General features: G+C 40.8%; 2 protein-coding genes across 9 annotated transcripts; both read right to left on the reverse strand.

The window, feature by feature from the left end:
• Positions 1 to 397: 397 nt before the first annotated feature.
• LOC101473896 (gamma-glutamyl hydrolase) lies at positions 398 to 11039 on the reverse strand. Of its 3 annotated transcripts, XM_076890970.1 has the most exons (12): positions 11003 to 11018; positions 10822 to 10923; positions 10401 to 10671; positions 9348 to 9545; positions 9091 to 9205; positions 8651 to 8701; positions 8477 to 8561; positions 7891 to 8029; positions 3995 to 4101; positions 3519 to 3612; positions 3293 to 3430; positions 398 to 869 (listed from the first exon to the last, which is right to left on the reverse strand). In XM_076890970.1, exons 4-12 carry the CDS (start codon positions 9463 to 9465, stop codon positions 751 to 753), a joined length of 966 nt encoding a protein of 321 aa, XP_076747085.1. In that variant the 5' UTR covers positions 9466 to 9545; positions 10401 to 10671; positions 10822 to 10923; positions 11003 to 11018; the 3' UTR covers positions 398 to 750. The 3 variants fall into 3 exon arrangements, with proteins under 3 accessions (XP_076747085.1, XP_014269914.2, XP_014269913.2); XM_014414428.4 differs by having other exon boundaries at positions 9348 to 9522; positions 10401 to 11039; XM_014414427.4 differs by having other exon boundaries at positions 10401 to 11039.
• A 1065-nt stretch (positions 11040 to 12104) lies between these two features.
• On the reverse strand, positions 12105 to 20611 carry nmrk1 (nicotinamide riboside kinase 1). Of its 6 annotated transcripts, none has more exons than XM_014414418.4 (9): positions 20472 to 20609; positions 19221 to 19290; positions 14890 to 14980; positions 14761 to 14809; positions 13776 to 13944; positions 13347 to 13418; positions 13113 to 13219; positions 12898 to 12981; positions 12105 to 12549 (listed from the first exon to the last, which is right to left on the reverse strand). In XM_014414418.4, the coding sequence occupies exons 3-9, from the start codon at positions 14977 to 14979 to the stop codon at positions 12539 to 12541; spliced, it is 582 nt and encodes a 193-aa protein (XP_014269904.3). In that variant the 5' UTR covers position 14980; positions 19221 to 19290; positions 20472 to 20609; the 3' UTR covers positions 12105 to 12538. The 6 variants fall into 6 exon arrangements, with proteins under 6 accessions (XP_014269904.3, XP_023011413.3, XP_076747087.1 ...); XM_023155645.3 differs by having other exon boundaries at positions 19221 to 19293; positions 20472 to 20604; XM_076890972.1 differs by having other exon boundaries at positions 20476 to 20591.
• Between the last annotated feature and the right edge of the window lie 95 nt (positions 20612 to 20706).

A 20706-nucleotide genomic window follows, 5' to 3' on the forward strand; every position in this document is an offset into this window, starting at 1 on the left:
GTCTGCAGCTTACTGATGCATGTATGTTTTACAGCAAGGGGTCTGGTTCACTGTAGCTCATGAGCCAATCACCAGTGTGGCATAATAACCTGTATATTAAAGCACACACACCTCTAAATGTCACGTCTTTAATAGATTCACAGTGCCCCCCAAAGGTACTGGAACAGCAAGGCTAATTAATTTGTTTTTCTGTGCGCTGAAGATGTTTGAGAGCTTTTATTGCCAGTTTTTTGCATTAAACACATCATAAATGTGTTACCTCCTATGCTGAAGAGCAAAGTAGGTAACACATTTATGATTCCCATGTTGGTCATAAGAAATTGATCGCTTAATTATTAAGTAGAACTGGAAGATATTTTTCACTTGGCCTTAAAATTAAAAAAAAAAAAAAACGCCACACATTAAAAAAATTGTTTATTAAATGACAACCAAGTACAAAAGACGTGGACCTAGTTCTCCTAAAATCTATCCTGATGTTTACTTCAAACACAGTCACACTTCACTATGATAAACGACCACATTAATGTGTTATTTTTGCCATTAAAGTAATAGTTCTGGGTCGGTAATGCCATAATTGCCAGCAAAAATACTTCCTTAGTGAAATACAAATATACTCTGAATCAGCACAAAGGTTTAAACAGCACTTTTGATTATCTGAGATTAAAACCAGCAGACTTTACGAGCGTACTACAGACACTAGAGCATATAAACATTTACATGTGCAGAGATCCATTCAGCTGCAGGAGTAGCTCAGAAGAAGTAGGCCTGCTCATATGCTGTGATGTTTGCGACATAGACAGGTGAGTAGCTGTAAATCAGTGAGGATTCCTCTTCTGCAGGACTGTCAAAGTGATGTAAACTTCTCCTTGCTAAACAAAGCAGAGCAGACATACATGTGGTTAGGTTACGTTAGAATAAAATAGCTTAATGGCGGTCATGTGAAAATCCTGTGAAAAACTAAGTATATGTTTACTTCTTTAATAGCAATTAATCAAACTCACTTGATAAAATAATCGACAGCAAGTAACAATTTTATAGACCCCTTCTATACAAGCAGAAATTTTGACAGTTTGCAAGTTTGGAGCGTTTAGGTGTGTGCCATAGTTTTTCCAGAAGAGGACATCCCAGCAAATTCACTTCAAGTGCAATACTCAGAAATTTAAAGAAACAAAACAAACAAGAGCCAAAACAAGACATCTCATACTCGGGCTTTAGTAACCATGTTAAATGCTACAATGCATGAGAGTATACTGATGGATACAAATATAGCTTGTTTGGAAGGGCTGCCAAGACAAAGCGACATTTTTCCTAAAAAGAACATGGCAGCACAGTTTAGGTTTGCAAAGATGCATCTGAACAAACTGCAAGATTTCTGGAACAAAGTTCTTTGGAAAGCCAAGACCAAAGTAGAGATGTTTGGAGAAAACCAAGAAAATGCAAATGAGCACTAACCCCTCACACCAGCTGCCAAGCACAATGGTGGGGGGTAATTATTTGTGCTCTTTTTCCAGCCACAGGACCTGCATGCCTTGCAGTCACCAAGTTAACCATGATCTTCAAATACTAGTGATGCTCCATCACTGCATCTCACTGGGTGTTAGCTCGCTCTGCGGTAAGTAGTATCACTTCCCGTTCCTGTTACAGCGCACAGTGGGGCCTGTGTAGCCTTTCTACTTAGCCAATTTAATCGAAAGCGTCTAAATTCATAGTGTACTCTTCACGTGCTTTATCCAAAATTGTTGGGACAACGATCCCAAGCACAGCAGCAAACCTGCAACAGAATGGCTAAAAAAAAAGAAATCAAAAGGAAAGAATCAAGGTGTTGCAACGGCCCAAATTCCAGACCTCAACCATAGTGAAATCCTGTCACGGGAACCTAAAGGAGCCGTGCATAAACAATTGTCTGCAATCTTTAATGAACTGAAGCACTGCTGTAAAGAACAGAGGGCCCAAATTCCTCCACAGTGACGTGACAGACCGATAAAGTCACACAAAAGGATTACTTAAGCTATTGCCACTAAAAGTGGTTCTGCAAGCTACTAGTTTACACAGCACTGCATGGAGTCCTGTGAAGTTGTTGTTTTTTTTTGTTTTTTCACGTCTGCAAGTGAAACTGATCAAAACAGGGCGATAAATATACCCACAGTTCTGAAAGCAGTTCATGAGAAGATAGCACGCTGTTTTATATAAGGTTTGCATCAGTGATGCTGATTAGTTAAGTTGGTTTCACCAGGAAATAGCGGTCACCACAAAGGTCAGAGACATTCATACTAGTGGCCTACTGGAAGTGATTTTGTAGGACTCCAGCAGCGCTCATCCTGTTCCTCGTTTCAAAAAGGAGCAGATACCAGTCCTGGTGATGTGTTAGGACCTTCTATAGCTCTGTCCAACTCCTTTTGGTCATTGTACACGCTGCTGTGTTATCTTGGAGGTGTTGGACTACCTGTGAAACCTATGTAGGGTCCATGTATCACCTTATGCTACCAGTAGTGACATTGACCCTAGCTGAATGCATCTGTTGAGTTCATGTAACACCAATGCAACTGAAAACTGATTAACAACTCCCTCTGCTTCTTATTCGACTAGATTAATATCCCAGTTTAATTGGGTTGATACTATACTCTGATTAAAAAGTGTTCCTTTAATTTTGTTGAGCAGTGTATGTCAGGGTCCTGGGACTGGGCGACCCAGGACCCCTGGGCAGTCATGGACCTGTGCTATTGTTGTGTATTTTGGTGTTGCTTCCCCTTCTCTGTGCTTGTGTATATATGTGTGTGTGTGGGTGGCTGAGCACTTGTTTATAGGCGGCGTCAGGCCTGGAGGGTGTGGCCCTGCAAGGGGACTGGCCACACCCGAAGCCACACACCTGCTGCTGATCAGGCCTCGTCGGGGGAGCTACTTAAGAGTCTTGGAGCTCCCACCGACGCGGGATCATTGCTTGGGACTCCACGTTAGTTACCCAGTTTAGGTTTTGGTCGTGTAGTGTATGCCTGCCATTGTTCAGTGTCCTGACTGCTGCCGCTATTGTTTCCCGCAGGAGGAGCGTGGAAGGCTTAAGGAGCAGCGAGCACCGGGAGTGCAGACACGGGAGCAGAGAGCACTTGGAGGACACGACACGGGAGTCTGGGGAAAAACACGGGGATTTATTGTTGTTTGATATCACCCTCTGTAAATAAACGCACTGCTTGAACTTTGAGCTCCGCGCCTGGGTCCTCCTTCCCCACATCCCCACAGTCTGCCAGCCAGACCGTGACAGTGTATGTTTTTTGATAATGCATGCTTGTCATGTTACCTTCATTGACAAAAAATTCAGCTAGCAGCGACGATAACTGCACAGCGTGACGGGAGTGAGGGAAGTTCAGCTTTCTGTACCACTGAAAACGATTCACCTCCGGGTGCCACTGAACTCCGTAGAAAGGATATCTTTTACCTGTCAGAACAAAACAATATATCTCTTGGTACAGTGCTGTTGCATGGAAATCCTTCAGCTTCCCAAATAAAAAAATAAACCTTGTAACCTTCGAAAGTTGACACAAAGTGAGCTCCGTTCTTAGCGATGTTTGTTGACAAGATGGTGAAGAAACTCTGTAGCATCTCATTTTCCTGGAAGTCCTGTGAGAACATTCGTCATATTAGCAGTTATCATTTAAGTGTCTCTATTTGTTATTATTTTAACTCTCCTTCTTGTATGCAATACTCAGAACTGTTTGGATTTATTAGAAGAATTCGCTTTTGGGCTTCATTTCTACTAATGCTTTGTTTAATGTCCGCTCAAATGACGACAACTCTTTTCATGGCAGACAAATTCATTCTGAATGCAGATTAAAAGATATATCTGTAAAGTATATCTGTTAAACCCCTGCTGAAACGAACGCTCCTAACTGTGATCATTGGCTGGGATTTTATTTCTCCAAACAATAACTATTCAAAACCTAACAGAGGAAGTAAAACTTTCTGTTTGGCGACACTGGTCAGAAGAAGGCTCATGCTGTACCTTTATTGTAATTCCATAGTTGTGAAAATTGCCAGTCAGAGGTTCCTGGGTCAAAGCATTGATGAGCTCATCTGGGAAAGTATTGAACATCCGGCTGGACTGCACTTCTGCACGCAACACAAAAGGGTATTTGATTAAGTCCACTTATAAAATTGAACACATTTAACACAAAAGAAGAAAAAACATCTGAATAGATATGTCTGAAGGTTCTCAGTCATCCAGGTCATCGTAGTCAAAGGAGCTTACAAAGAAAAGCGTCTGGACTTCTTTAAGTTACTTGAAGACGTTTCACCTCTCATCCGAGAAGCTTCTTCAGTTCTGAGGTCAAATGGTGGAGAGTCCCAGATATAAACCTAGTGGGAGTAACCCCCCACAGAGGGACCACAGGACCCCCTGATGATCCTCTAATCGCCTGAGCCAAGGTGTGAAACTGGGTGTGGGTCCCAATCAGCCAGAGTTTCGCCTTACATATCACCGCCTTTACCCAGGGGATGCCATACCCTGCATTTACGGACTTCCTAAAATCCACAAGGAAGCTGTCCCACTCAGACCCATAGTCAGTAGCATAAACTCAGCCACTTATAACATTGCTAAACACCTTGCTACCATCCTTGCGCCTCTCGTGGGGAACACCCCACACCACATCAAGAACTCCACCGACTTCACCGACAAGGTCCAGAAACTTACCCTGGATCCAGATGAAACCATGGTGTCCTTTGATGTAGTCTCTCTCTTCACTTGCATACCCACCATGGAGGCCGTGGAGACTGTCAGAAAACGACTACAAGAAGACAGCTCCTTGGAGGACAGGACCAACTTCACACCCGATCAGATTTGCACACTGTTAGACCTCTGCCTCACCACTACATATTTCAAATACAACGAAGGCTTTTACAGACAAAAACATGGCTGTGCCATGGGCTCCCCCGTGTCACCTATTGTAGCCAACCTTTACATGGAGGAAGTGGAAAGGAAGGCTCTTGGCTCTTTCAAAGGAAGAGTACCCAGCCACTGGTACAGATATGTAGACGACACCTGGGTCAAAATCAAGACACAAGAAGTGGAATCCTTCACTGCGCACATTAACGCTGTGGATAAAAACATCAAGTTCACCAGGGAAGACACAAAGGACGACTGTTTGCCTTTCCTGGACTGCGCTGTGCACATTGAAGAGAACGGCAAACTCAACATCGAAGTTTACCGGAAGCCCACACACGGACCAGTACCTCCTCTTTGACTCCCATCACCCTCTGGAACACAAACTTGGAGTAATTAGGACCCTACACCACCGGGCAGAACATGTTCCCTCTAAGCCTGAAGGAAAAAAGAAGGAACACACACACACATGTAAAGGAAGCACTCAAAACGTGCGGCTATCCTAAATGGGCGTTCTTAAAGTCAGCAAAGAGGCAGAGAAAAGAAGACCAGACACCAGCGAGGGAGGATAAGAAGGACAGACGCAACAACATTGTCATCCCCTATGTAGCCGGTGTATCAGAAAAACTCAGGAGGGTTTTCTCCAAGCACGACATCCCAGTGTATTTCAGACCCAGCAACACGCTCAGACAAAAACTGGTTCACCCGAAAGACAAAACGCCAAAACACAGACTTAACAATGTGGTGTATGCTGTACAGTGCAGCGAGGAATGCCCAGACCTCTACATTGGAGAGACCAAACAGCCACTTCACAAGCGCATGGCACAACACAGAAGAGCCACCTCCACAGGACAAGACTCAGCAGTCCACCTGCATCTTAAGGATAAAGGACACTCTTTCGAGGATGCCAATGTTCACATTTTGGACAGAGAGGACAGATGGTTTGAAAGAGGAGTGAAAGAAGCCATCTATGTCCACTGTGAGCGACCATCTTTGAACAGAGGCGCTGGTTTACGACACCAACTCTCTGCCATCTATAATCCAGTTTTGAGATCCCTTCCCTGACGCCTTAACGCCCACTCACATCCTGGGCCATCTGACCTCAGGAATTCGCATGATAAGGTGGGGCCAGGTTTCACAATGAACGCACCCGAAACTCTGGCTGATTGGGACCCACACCCAGTTTCACACCTTGGCTCAGGCGATTAGAGGATCATCAGGGGTCCTGTGGTCCCTCTGTGGGGGGTTACTCCCACTAGGTTTATATCTGGGACTCTCCACCATTTGACCTCAGAACTGAAGAAGCTTCTCGGATGAGAGGTGAAACGTCTTCAAGTAACTTAAAGAAGTCCAGACGCTTTTCTTTGCAAGCTCCTTTGACATCTGAATAGATATATCAGTTTAGGATAAGACAATCTAGGCAATTTAACTGTTCAGAGATCTTCAGAAGTCATCATAGCTGATATGTCTAACCTCACACTCTGAAGAAAGGCAAAAATAGACTTTTGGGGGGAATAAATTTGAATATTTTTTGATGCAGCTCAGTTTGATTATTTTATTTGTTCTCTAACTGACAAAGCTTTTGAGAACAATTTAATAATTTAACAATTTAATGCTTCAAGAGATCCATCATCATCATCCCTGTGCCCAAGAACAACAAGCCCTCATGCCTAAATAACTACTGGCCAGTTGCACTGATTCATCCTCCATCCCAAACACCACAGATCCGCTCCAGTTCACCTAATGACTCAACAGATCCACGGAGGACGCCATCGCCCATGTTCTGCACACCATCCTTAGCCACGTGGACAAAAAACAGGGTAACTATGTGAGACTGCTGTTTGCTGATTACAGTTCAGCATTTAACACAATAGTGCCCAGCAGACTGTTCACAAAGCTGAGGGATCTATCTAGGACACAACAGCCGTCTGTGTGCATGGGTGTTGGACTTCCTCACTGGCAGAACTCAGGTGGTGAGGGTGGGTAGGTGCGTCTCCGACAGCATCACCATCAACACAGGAGCGCTACAGGGCTGTGTCCTCTCTCCACTGCTCTACTCCCTCTGCACTTCAGACTGTGTGGCCACCCATGGCTCCAATACAATTATGAAGTTTGCTGACGACACAGTGGTGTTGGGTGCCATCTCCAATAACAATGAGGCGGCCTACATGGATGAAGTGAAGAATCTGGCATCGTGGTGCCGGAACAACCAAGTGGAGCTGAACGTCTGCAAGACCAAGGAGCTGGTGGTGGACTTCAGAAGGAGTAAGCACAGAGACTACAAGCCCATTACCATCAACGGCGCTCCAGTGGAGACGGTATAGTCCTTCAAGTACCTCAGTGTCCACATCTCCTCAGATCTGACATGATCTGCCCACATTCAGGTCCAGTCCTAAAAGGCTAGGCAGCGCCTGCACCACCTACGACAACTGAGGAAGTTCAGGGTCTCTCAGGGATCCTCAGGACTTTCTATGCAGGCGCTGTGGAGAGCATCTTCACACAGAACATCACATACTGGTATGGGAACAGCTGTGTCAAGGACAAAAAAGCTCTTCAGAGAGCGTACAGCAGAACGCTGCTGCAGGACTGCTCTCCCCTCCCTTCAGGACATCTATACCAGGAGATGCTGCTCTAGAGCAGCTCAGATACTGAAGGACCCGTTGAAGGTTCCACACCATCCGGGCAAGAACAGAGGCTCAAGAGGGGGTTCTTAGGGTAAGAGTAAAGTTAGGGTCAAAGAATTACAACAGCAACCTCATCCAAAGAGCACATCACATATATGCAGAAAGAGCATTTAAAGTTGGGGCCAAAAATCCCCCAGATTTGTAACTTGCCTCTACTGACACCAATTGTTTTGTTCAGGCACTCTTCTGCAAAAAATTTCTAACCACTGAGAAAAAAAAAAGTTCCAGCTAGCTTGCTTGCATGCATGCATACATACAAAAACACATTCCTCCAGTTAATTCAAAGAGTAAAAAAAATAACACAGATTCACATAAAGACAGCAACCAAGCACGAACCTGTGGTTAAGTTGAGGGGCAATGCTAAGTTCTCAGCTGGGGTTTTTGTCAGGAGATTTTCACCAGCCACCAGCACAGTGAGTAGCTGCATTCCCATGCATGTGCCCCAAATAGGGAAGTAGTCCCCGGCATCATTAGCCTGAAAGTCACAGGAAGTTGGAAATGTAATTTTTCTGCACCAACAGCAGGAAACCAAAACGAAAATTTACGCTAACATACAAAATGTTGCTAAATTTTTTTTCCCTTTTGCAATCAACAGTAGCTTAAATGTCCTGCACATGTAGGGCAAGTGTACGTCATATTAACAAACTAGTCTTGATCTTAAACAATGTTCTCGGTGCAAAGATTAACCTCAAACTATTAATAATTGATTGAAGTTAACGTTAATTTTGTAGAGCAGAATTTCAAAATGCCAAGTGTAAGTGTTCAAATGTTGTTAAAGAAGCTCTTATTTTTCTTTGCTATTAAGCATTGGAAACCTTCAGGACAGGTACAAGATCTTCCCCTAAGAGGAGTTCATTTCTGCACAAACGAGACAGGCTTTGAAGCAGAAAACAATAAACAGAGAATGATGTTCTATACTAACCGCCAGAGCGAGCCTGTAAAAAATCTTCGCCACCCGGGCAAAGTCTGAAGTCTCCAAATCTGCATTTCCCCCAATGAAAATCAACCTGAACCGACATCACATGGCAAATAATGTAATCTATTTAGACACAAATTTCAGTTGCCAACACATTTAAATCAATATACAGCAGCTCACCCGTTTATCTTCATGAAAATGTTCTCATATTCAGATGTAGTCAGAGTTAATCTGTGCAGGGAAACAAAAAACAATGAGCGTTGTACTATTTTCCATTGTTCAGACTACACAATGGTGAGCTCACACAGGGGGGTCAACTTCTTCTTCTTCCACAAAATGTCAGCAACAACGTAAACATTAGGCGAGTTAACATTCACCTAATGTTGAACGCTGATGCAAAGTCACCAAGCTCCAATGACTCAAAATGAGTCTCCTTAAAAAAAAACTAAAAAAAACCCCTCTCTCTGTTTTTAATATGCAGATTTAAAGACACTGTTGTTTTGAGTGAGGTTTAATAGGCATAATGAGCTCTAAATACACCCAGTTCTTTCCTTTTCATTGGAGCCAACAGAACAGACTTCTTTAAAAGCTCATCTTTACTCTTAAATGACTCAACCCACCTTATAGGCATCACTCTGCTGCCCCCAGACTCGATGTATTTCACGTAAGAGGAAGGTATGTAAGTCCTCCCAAATGGTTTCATAATTTCATCTGTAACAACCTGAGTTAAAACACCTGTGGAACAAAAATCACAGCAGCTCTGATTGAACAGTCAACAGGGACACAGCTACAGAAGTGATTCGCTCTGCTTTCTAAAGATGTGCATCTCTGTGAGTGAAATACCAAATATAAAGTCCTGATGGTGTATTTTACTCACCTATCACAGATCTGTCATTCACAGCCTCGTTGTTGCGTTTAGTCGGCATAGCTCTGCTGCAGCAGAAGCAGCAGGCAAAAAACAAGCACAGATAGGTCGAAACACCTGTGTTAAACATGTTTTTGGTCACCAGCTTAGTTCAGCAGAGCAGTCTTCTTTTACAAAGCTGTCAGAGCTGTGGATAATGAAAGCAGCCGACTTGTATAAGTCGTGTTAGAACAGGATATAGTCAGTTCAGGGAAGTGAGGAATGCCCAGATTTACATGTGACAACTCCTGTACCGCACATGCCGGTCAAGCAACATGACTGCTGAGGTAAACAAAGGTTTTGCTGATAGCGCGGAGTTTTTGGCAACATTTTTGATCATTGAGTTTATTGGAAATTACGTAGCCTCATTGGTTTGTGCTGAGGTTTATAGTAGAGGACATGTGACCACTATAGCAGCCAGCTGCAGGTTCATGCATGGATAAAAACTGCTGTCAGACAAGTTTCTGTTCCAAAGTTAAAGTTTAAAAAGTTTAAAGGTGTTGCAGGCGTATTTTTCCAATAGTGTTGTTTAAATACAAGTTCCTCATAAGAGACCAAAATAACAATCCCCATGCATGACTGTCGCAACTTTTCTAATGCTTTATGTTAAAGTGGCAAAAACAACTGATTTTGTAACCGATACAGTTGATTCACAGATTGTGTAACACATGTTTTTTGTAACTTCAACCACTGATGAACACACATTCCTACCTTAAATTATGCAGACAGATGGCTTATGGTTTAGGAAGAGGGTTAATAAAAAAAAAAAAAAAAAAAAAAAAAAGCAATTGGTGCTCCAAGGGTTTCTAATACAGCCCGCCCAAATTCTTGCGGGCATAAGGAAACACTGACATGAAGGCTGCTTGTGTAAATGGAAAAATTCAACATTCGGTTTAGGCAAACACACGTTATGCAACAACAAGATGTTATTGTAACCACCGAAGCTTAACATGCATTTAAATGCCATACATAATGTTTATGTAAAATGTCACTTAATGCTTTACTTTCATATGTTAAAGGACTAACCTGAATCACTAGGAAGGATTTGAGTCACCAAAACAACTGTGCACCATTTGAGCACTCCAGCCTTTCCACTCATGGAGGATTGTTTGCATCCCGAGCTTTCTTCCAAATGGGCAAAAGTACAACAACTCCAAAAAAGGCATAGTTTGGTATAAACTGGACTCCGTGAGCAGAGTCAAGCAGATGTTTGCATGTCTTCATTAGAAAACGGAAAAGCAGGTTCTTGTAAGTGACTAGTTGCTTAACTGAGTTAACAGCCATGCTACTGGGAGCTCTGTCAGACAGGAGAGTGACTATTAGTGGAGTACCAGGTAAGTAGGAATGAGTATTGCTGTATTTGTAATTGATTATAAAAGTCTAACATAAAAAGATGGCATGGGGGAGTTCAAAAGGAGTACTTGGTCAAAAGGACGCAGGCGGAGACCTTGTAAGTCATTCCACTTGCAGGTAGTAAATAAGAAAAACTGCCTGGAGGTGCTCACAGTCCACAGGAGTGTTGACTTGGAGTTCAAAGGTTTCCTGGCAGCTAGAGGAGGAGCAGAAAATACAGGTTACACAAGGTAAGTGCAGGAAATTACTCAAAACCAAGGAGGCCTGACGGTCACCATGTCAGGACAATCTGAGAACTGTGGCACCCAACAGCCAAGCTCTTGATTACGCCATAGAAAACAGCTGGGGGAACGACAACATGAGCCAGAAGGCTCCACCCAGGGGCGGATCAGAGGGAAGGTGCTAGCCAAGCTATTCCACCTGAGGCTAAGAACAGAGGTTAACAAATAATAAAAAATAAATAAATAGAAGTAAACCATGACAAAATCAGGATGCTATAAAATGTAAATAAAAACTGAAACCCCCACCCCAAAAGGTAAACTGAACATCAAGAGATTTTTGTTTCTAAAAAATAAAAGCTTATCAAGTTATCTTACTGTTACTAAATGTAAGGTATATATGTAAGGCAATACTTTCCTCAAAGAAATTGTGAAACATGATATTGTGTTGCTTGGTAGTCATGTCAACGAGTCACCCCTGATGGAAGCAAGCTTGTCAGATTTTGCTCTAGTATCTGTTGTCAGATCTGAAGACTCTTCATATCATTCAAAAGGTCTGAAGGGACGTTGTTGCCTGGAAAATATTTCTCCCTGTTAATGTATCCCATCAACAGATAGTCCAGGTATTCCTCATCAGTGTCATTCCAAATGTCACCATAGACATTTTTTTCAAGATTTGTCACACCAATGACAACTCTCTTTAGTGACATTGGCATAACCAGATCAAAACATGTTTTGGTGTCACTTATTCTTGTCACAGAAAACCTTGCAATCCCAGGGGTCATTTTGATGACATTTGTAGCAGTTGCCCTGCCATATAAGCCACAAGGTACTGGACTCCAAAAGATGGTACCGCTTTTGAATTTGTGTGTTACAGGAAGAGCAGCTTCAGTCCCCATGACCGCCTCATAAGACCTCATATCATTGTCCTCTTCAGAAACCGGCTCATCCATATTTCTGTTTTGTGTCCTCTGCCTTTAGCAGAGCAAAATCTAAATTTAAATACAATTTTTAAAAGGCCGTTTTATGTTTTTAAAACCTAAAAACAAGTCTGTGCTGACCCCTACACAAGAGGAAGATTAATCTGTCTCCAGTATATTCAGTTCAGTCGTCAGATAACAACGAATTATGATAAATGATACACAGACATCAGATAACGTTTAGTGTTTCTGTTAAGCTGTTTTAATGGATGTACACTTAACAATTTATTCTACAGAACATATTAGAAAAAAACAAACTGTAAAAATTTCCTCACAGGATGCAGGGATCGAGTAAGAAAATGGAGTTAAAACCAAACTTAAGCTTACACATACCGATACGATTATTGGATTAGTAAACTGCAAGTCCTCAAACATCACATTTATATGTCCCACAGTGTTTGTCTTTTCAAAATACTGTACATTTATGGTAAAGACATTTGCTTCAGTCTCCAGGCAGATAACTTCAGATGCTACAGCTCTTTCATTCCAGGATATTCACACAGCTAAATTTGGTCCTTTCAGTCACACATTAGTCTAATTGAGAGTGGTCCTAACATCCATGGGAGCAGTGATCTTCATCTTCAAATGGCAAATAAATAATACGCTGGTCAATTCAGTTTTTCTCTGAAAAGAAAATAGACAAAATGGTACAAACTTAAACTCAAATAATAAATATTTATTTATTATTCAAATTATGAATTGGCACAGTTAGGTCCTCGTGTTTTTGCTGGCTTATACAGAAAGCACTTCATATGATTCTTAATCTTAGAAATGATTTAAAACTAAAATTATTTAACTACAAAAGTCTGGAAAACTTGTTTTTCAGAATAAGGAACAATCATGCATACCTGACACAGATTTTTGTGATCAGATGATTTTCTTATTGTATACATAAAACGTAGTAATCTAGTTTTAAAGTAGATAATATATTTCAAACAAAATAGCAAAACAATATCAAGCAGACAGACTTACCTCTGAGTCTTTGTATTTCCTGACAAAGATCTTTACACACAGCTGCCAGCAGCTCTTCTTTTGGCTTCAAACCATCCAGAAATACTGGCGGGGAAATGCCACATTAAAAAACCCCACATCAGTGTCATTTATTTTATCATTCAGTGATAGTGCAGTTTGTTTGTTTTGTTTTGTTTAATAATCATTTGTTCTAATCATCACACATGCATTTTTACCAAATTCTGATGTGTCGCTCTCGATCTCTTCTCGGTTTTTCAGGTACATTGGCCACACGTATCCGTCGAAGTAGCCAGGAGGATCAGGAGGTGTGTACACTCTTAAACTGTTGAAGACAGCAAAGAAGGTAGACACAGTTACTTTCTTTTTTTTGCATTAAGCGATACAACAGAATAAAAGTGCACAAAAAATGTCAAAAACTTCATATAAATACTCGATAATTAAATAAATACCTTCGTCTCCTCTTGCAGGCATCATAAGGTATTTCCATGAAATATTTTTTGTCAAACAGTTCATCCAGAGGCCTGGAAGGGTAAAACATAATAAACCAGTAGAAATCTCCATCAGATAAACACAATTCACAAATTCTTCAGTATAAATTATTATTTCTATTTATATCTGTCAGTTTTTTCTAGAAACAATAACACATTAATCAGTGCTGTATCTTTGCCTAACATTTAACGTAAGGCTCAATAATTGCCCCAAGTGATTTAAAAAAAAGAATTTCATAAAAACTGACATGAACAGCAAATTCCAGTATTATAAACAAAGTATTTAGTTACTTTCCAAAATATAAAGTCCTGTAAATCTTAAGCTTTCATTTGCTAAATTTATAACTGAAACACACATGATGTCCTTTTATTTAATCCTCATTTGTGTACCTGTAGTTGAAAATGAGGAAGCCTTCCACTATGAGCACGAACACCTGGTTATCGACTGATGGTTCTATAAGCTGGGTCTCCAGGCCTTGCTGTCTGAGGAACGACTCGGGATCTCTTCGCCAGGAGTCAACGTCCCTCATCATCATCTGCATGTGCAGAGCCTCGAGGACTTAAATAGACCAGTGAGCATGACTTTCTTTCACATTTTAAATGAAAAAAATTTAATAACTGAATGAATATTACATCCATTGTTTGGATACTTCTCCTTTATTTTCTGCCATTGTGGCTTTTTTATATCTTTCAGACTGTTGATTGACAAAAAGTGATTTTTAAGGTGTCACCTTGAGTTCTGTGAAACATTTTTACCATTTAATTTTAATTTGATTGCAATGAATGGAGAAGAAAATCAGTGATACCCCACATTACAATACATTACAATACCCTGTATTTCTTTTTAAAAATGCTTAGAAATGTTATTGTAGTCAACCAACCACGTTTCTATATTTTACATACATTTTTATGCAATTTTAAAACATGTAAAGGATTTCTTAATGTCCTTACACTATTTTTCACAGTTATTGACCCTAATAGTGGTGCATATTAACATTTTCAGACTTTAAAAACTTCTCCAGTTTGCTAAAACTTGGGAACTCGTGTATTAAAAAAAAAATACCACAGGTCATATTTTTAGATGGACAGATGAACTACAAATTCTGTAGCGATCATAAGTCTGGATATCAAAGATGAATGTAGCCATCAAGTCTGAAATGTGAAGCTGAAGGACAAATGCCATAAAACCTGCAACCTTTCTACTGACCAGTAGGGGGCGGTTTTTCTTGCTGCACAAAGAAGTCTAATTGCATAGAGGTCTATGAGAAAAAACAACCTATTTCTAGCTTTTATCACCACAGGTTTTTCCAATAATCTGTCCTAGATAAGTCTTATCTAATATGTTGTAATACGGTGTAAAGCAAATTGTCCTTACTGTCATATTGCTTGAACCCATTGCTGTCCATCGGCACCTCAGAGTCATCCTGAAGAAAGAAGCATATGTGATGCTTGCACCAAGGCTGGAAAAGTAGCAGTATGCCTTGAACACAGCCTCACAGTCTACCTTAAAATATGAATCCTGTGCAATGATGCAGCTGTTGGGTATTTGCTCTTGCAGACTTGAGGCAAGTGTAGTTTTTCCTCCATTGGTCATCCTAAAGGAAAAAGAACATACATTAACTAATGAACATGTACTTTTAACAGTAAATCTACAAAAATAGCCTTGATATTTTTTTTAATGTTTGCCTCTTTCATTTAACTAAACTCTCTGAAATTACAGTCAATACAGAAATGTTTATCTGTAAAATGTCCTGCTCAGCCAGTGTTTCCTTCCATTATCGAAATTACTGCAACTGACAAAGAGGTTTCTTGCCATCCATATGTTCATGAATAAATAACTGAATACGTTTTTTAATTATTCTGATGCTCCTTTTTGTCTCTCCCTTTGTTTTGTCTCTTAATTTCTTTTCCACTTCCTGTTTTATTTGCCTTTCCTATCTTTTTTTCCACCTGCACCTTGTCATCACATATGACAGTTTTCCTGCCCTCTTTCTAGTTTCACCTTTGTCTAATCAGCCTTGTGTGTATATACACTCACTGGTCACTTTATTAGGTACACCTCCTTAACTGCTTGTGAATATCTAATCGGCCGATCATATGGTAAATGGTAAATGGCCTGTATTTGTATAGCGCTTTACTTAGTCCCTAAGGACCCCAAAGCGCTTTACACTACATTCAGTCATTCACCCATTCACACACACATTCACACACTGGTGATGGCAAGCTACAATGTAGCCACAGCTGGCCTGGGGCGCACTGACAGAGGCACATGGCAGCAACTCATTGCATTTATGCATGTAGACATGATGAAGATGACCTGAAATTAAACCTTGATTGGGGGAAAAAGATGATTTAAGTTTTTTTTAATGTGGCATGGTTGTTGAGCCAGGTTGTTCAAAAACTGCTAATCTACTGGGATTTCTGGGTTTTAGAGCTGCAGAAGACCACAACAGGTGTCACCAACATCGGCTACATCAGCTACAATTCACACAATCTCACCAAAATTGGACAACAGAAGTTTGCAAAAATGTTGCTGGGTCTGATGAGTCTCAATTTCTGTTGCAATATTCAGACGGTACGGTCAGAATTTGGTGAAAACAACATGAACTGTTCAGGCTGGTAGTGGCCACCAGAGTCCCTGGATCTGAATCTAATAGAGTACCTATGTGTCACGGTGAAATGGGAGAGTCACATCATAAATGCTGACAAAACTACAGTAACTGTGCTTCATAGCCTTATTTTAAAGTGTTGTTTATTTGATTCGATATAGGTCAACTCTTGCTTTATTTTATGATTTAAGGTGTAAATGTCCTCATGACATTTTTCATATTTTGGGCCTCTTTTAATTAAATTACCTTTAACCACACAGAAAGAAACAGAAAAGGGCAGAAAGCTTGTAATGTCCTGATGCACGCTCCATGTGACGAAATCCCAGAAATCTGATTCTGTTCCTTTGGACATAACGTAGCGTTTTAGCAAAAGTTAAAATGCTACATCCAGATGAACAGAATCAACTTTCTGGCGGTAACGCTGTAATGTATTTACTGCCAGGTCATGCCAGTGAACAGCATCCCACTCTTTCATTGATAGTTGCTTCACAGGCTTGCCTCAAAGTTCATTTCAAGACCTGCCCACTCCTTTGGCAGCAGGTTTTTGTCCATAGTCATAGTCAAATCATAACAACAGTCGCCTCAAGTCGATTTATATTGTAAGGTGAAGACTCTGCAATAATCAGTGTTGGGTAAGTTACTTTAAATTAGTAAATTACTAGTTACTTCTATAAAAAGTAACTCAGTTATCTCAAGTTACTCGTTACTTTCAAAGTAACTAGTTACTAAGGTAAGTAACTTTGGCTTTACTCAGAATTCTCTTGTTAATGTGTTGCTTCCCTAACTTGGATACCTGGCAAGGATGCCAGTCTTCTAGCTTGCTTACATGTTAGCACTATCCTGCCACAAGTGCAGTGTGCCACCTATCAACAGAAAGGAAAAAATAATGTGCATATTTCCAGGAGAGAAATCCCAGGCCTGGACTATCGTCGACTTCCACCATGATTCTAGCCCTACGTCACAGCATCACATGCGCTTTTTACATCCAACAGGAAAACTGCAATCGTGTTGCTTTCGATTGTACTCAGAACTCGGAAATTCTGCCTTCCGAATAGGAAGCTGTAGGTAACACCAGACTGCATACAGGGCTGGACTGAGACAAAAAATTGGCCCTGGGCATTTTGACTAGCCCACCATTATAGGAAAAATCATAAACCCTTTAAATGAAAAAAAAAAAAAAAAAAAACGCTGTTGTGACAGTGATGTACACTGTTCTGATGGTATATATGCATCAATCTATCAATTGTTTGTTGTAAGACTGATAATTATTAAATAAACGCTAGATATTTTAAATGAGAATAAGAAAGAAAAGTATTTCTTTGTGCCCCCCTCTCCCTGTTAATGCCCTACCTGGCCCCCAGGCAAAAACTTTGCTAGATCCGCCCCTGCACAGTTACCAGCTGTCGGCTACAAAGGATCCTGGTGCTATTTGTCTCTCAGAAACAGTTCATAACTTCCCTTCAACTCATTCATGTCACCTAAAAGGTAAACCTGTTTCTCCATCACCTGTTCAGCTATGATGATTCAGTAAGGACATCTCCTGGTTTCATCTTCACGTTTCCCTCTCACCACATATCCAAACCGATATCATGACCAGCAGCTTTACAGCTATGGCTCCAGCAAACATCAGCTGATACTAGAAAGTAATATTAAATAAATTCTAACAACAGGTGATCAAGCTTAAACGTGCTGCTGTTGTTTAGTGCGACCGCGTTTGCTGGTTTCTGCTTTCGGGCGCAAAGTGAGCGATTAACAAACAAGAGAGAAAAGACGATCAGCTGATCATTGATCAGTTTCATGATTGAAGTAGCAACAGGAGAGGGCGGGGGAGAGAATGAGAGAAGAAGAAGCAGCTGCGCAGCAAAGACACAGAATAACTCCAACTGTGTTCCTGTTCAACTCAATACAAAACGCGTAATATTTTCTCTGAATACCGGACGATTCCGTTTTTTACTGGACGGTTGGCAACTCTACTAACTAACCTTGTGAATAAAATAAAGTTCAGTATCAGTAACATCATAGCACCCACCCAGCTGTAGAAACTCCGTCATGCTAGCTAGCACGCAGTACGAAAAAGTCAGCACAACGAAAATAAACTCCACCTAAACTTGGCTTATATCTGACCCAGATAGACTGCAGGTCATAACTTCTTACCTGAAGTTCAGTTCACCTGACACTCGGGCCGGGGGCCACCTCGGGTCTCTTCTCCTGCCTCCCCTTTCCCTCATCCACCTGCTGGCCTCCACCACTTGCTAATGTTACTGAATCTGTGGAAGCTCCGCCATAGCCACCACACAAAGTAACGAATAACGACTCTATCTAAATCCCAGTGACGATTAACGCATTCCTGATCTTGGCATAGAAACTAGTTACCGTGCTCGTTACCACAATAATAACGTAGTTACTGTAACGCGTTACTTAATACCGCATTGCATTAACTACTGGCAATAATAAAGAGGAAAACAATCAGACGAGGAAGCACTTGGAGACAGCGGGAAGGAAAAACTCCCTTTTAACAGGAAGCAACCTCCAGGAGAACCAGGATAAGGAAAGGGCAGCCATGTCCAACTAGCAGTAACTCCCATCACTCCTAGTTGTAATATGCACCAATCAATATATATCATGGTCACAAATATTTAAAAAAACAAATTTAACCCCTTAGTGCCTAGTGTACTATATTTCATACATAAGTTTTTTGTGAGTTTTTGAGACTTCTACATCAACATCATTCTGATTTTCCCCCCTCAAGAAACCTAAATAAATGCCATGGTCCTGGGTTAGTTTCTGGTTGTATATTTGTGACTTCTAGTTCTTAGGCTTTTGTTACTGAGCCTCCTCATGTGTTCCAGGTGTCACATCTCGTCAAATTATGTTCTCATTTCTGTTCTTCCCCAGTTCCAGCATCGAGTCTCTGTCTGTGTCTCATGTTTCCTGTTTTATTTTGATAGTTCCTCATCTTGTGTTAGTGTATTCTGTTTTGCTTCCTCCCGGTCTCTTGGGTGTGATTAGTCCCAGCTGTATTTTCCTCCTGGTCCTCATTCCCTCGTTACTCTTTTGTGTATTTAGTCCTCTGTCTTCCACTGTCTGTCACTGGTTTGTCTTTTCTCCCTCTGTGTTTCCAGGTTCCTTGTTTTCATGTATTGGTTAGCTTTCCCAGTTTAGGTTTTGTTACTTCCCTTCCTGCCTTTTGTTTGTAGTTTTGTTCAGCCCCCAAGAAAAGGCTCACTTTTTGTTCAACTCCTCGCTCCGTCTCCATTGTGTGCTTTTGGGCCCACACTCTCTTCACTCTACACCGTCTGCTGTAGCAGACGTCAGAAAAATTGCACAATACATTTTTAATTATCTAGCAATTATTTCATGGTACAGACTTTAAAGGGTTAAGGTATCCTCATTGCAAATGTTGCTCATTATTTTTATTTATTGTAAAATTAAAAAAGAATAACTGATTATTATGGTGCTATCAGCATCAGTTAGGCCCTAGCTGGTTCTGTTTATTTTTTGTGTGAATGGGTGGATGACTGGTTGTGTAAAGTGCTTTGGGGTCCTTAGGGACTAGTAAAGCACTATATAAATACAGGCTATTTATCTGCAAAATGTGTTGTCAAATGCAAAATAAATGGTTTAAATTCTTTAAGGAACTTTTTTTTTATTTTGAAAAAAGTTGTTAAAATAGTACCAGTTGACATGTTTTTATAACACTCTCAGCTATTTGTATATCAGCCTAAAAATAGATGTAGTTAGGGGTACAGCCAGCATTTGCCCCATATCAAACTACACCCATCCGCAGTTTTGGGTGTGGTCTGAGGTTTAACTAGAAAACTTTAAAATGCAGATAAGTAAAGAATTCCTGCATGCTGTTGGTAATAAATAGGCAGTGCAAAGTTCAGTGCCCCTTCTTTCATCCTTCCATCAGCCTATGTACCATTTTCTGAGGAAGGGTTATCTTAAAACTGCACCTTCTACTGTGGAGGCAGATATTCAAAGCATGGTTCGCAAACCTTTTTTTGGAATATTTAAAATAAGCATTTGCAGACAAGGTTTGCATTGATCATCATTAAACTCAATGCAATTATCTGTTGTATTTAAGTTATATTTAAGTAAAAAACCCAGGGAGATTGGGGCTCACATGTCTAAAGAGTAAACAACTCTTATCAGTGTTTTGACATCACTGCCATATGCAGTGGCTTACTAACACGTGTGCCCTCTGCTACTCTGTGATACATGCATGCTAAACAGCACTGGTGAGTAATTTAACATTTAATAAACTAATATATTTTGTTGCCTTTCTTATCTGCCTGTACTTTCTACTCATATGAGCAATTACCAAAAAGGATTTCACATTAAAAATTAAAATAAATAAATAAAACTCGAGCATGGAAAATATCCTCAAATGTCCCAAAATGACCTAAAAAGAAGTAGGCTGTAAAATTGGTGTTTTGCAAAAGGTTCAAAATTATTAGTGTGTTTAATCACTTACCCACCAATTCCTACAATTAGTGTCTTCATTCCACTTGTCTGCGTCTGTTCGCTGCAAAGCTACCGATTTATAGAACTTGTAATACTAACGTAATTAAGAAGTCACGTGCAAATGTATACACCACGCTGGTAGCTAGTCCTGCGAACGCAACAGTCCTCCCACGTGCTATTCTGGACGCTTACGATTTGCCGTTGGAGCCTCCACGTCACTCACGACCTGCCCATTGAGGGAAAAA

This window comes from Maylandia zebra, linkage group LG12 (assembly GCF_041146795.1).
Source record: "Maylandia zebra isolate NMK-2024a linkage group LG12, Mzebra_GT3a, whole genome shotgun sequence".
NCBI classification, from domain to species: Eukaryota; Metazoa; Chordata; class Actinopteri; order Cichliformes; family Cichlidae; genus Maylandia; species Maylandia zebra.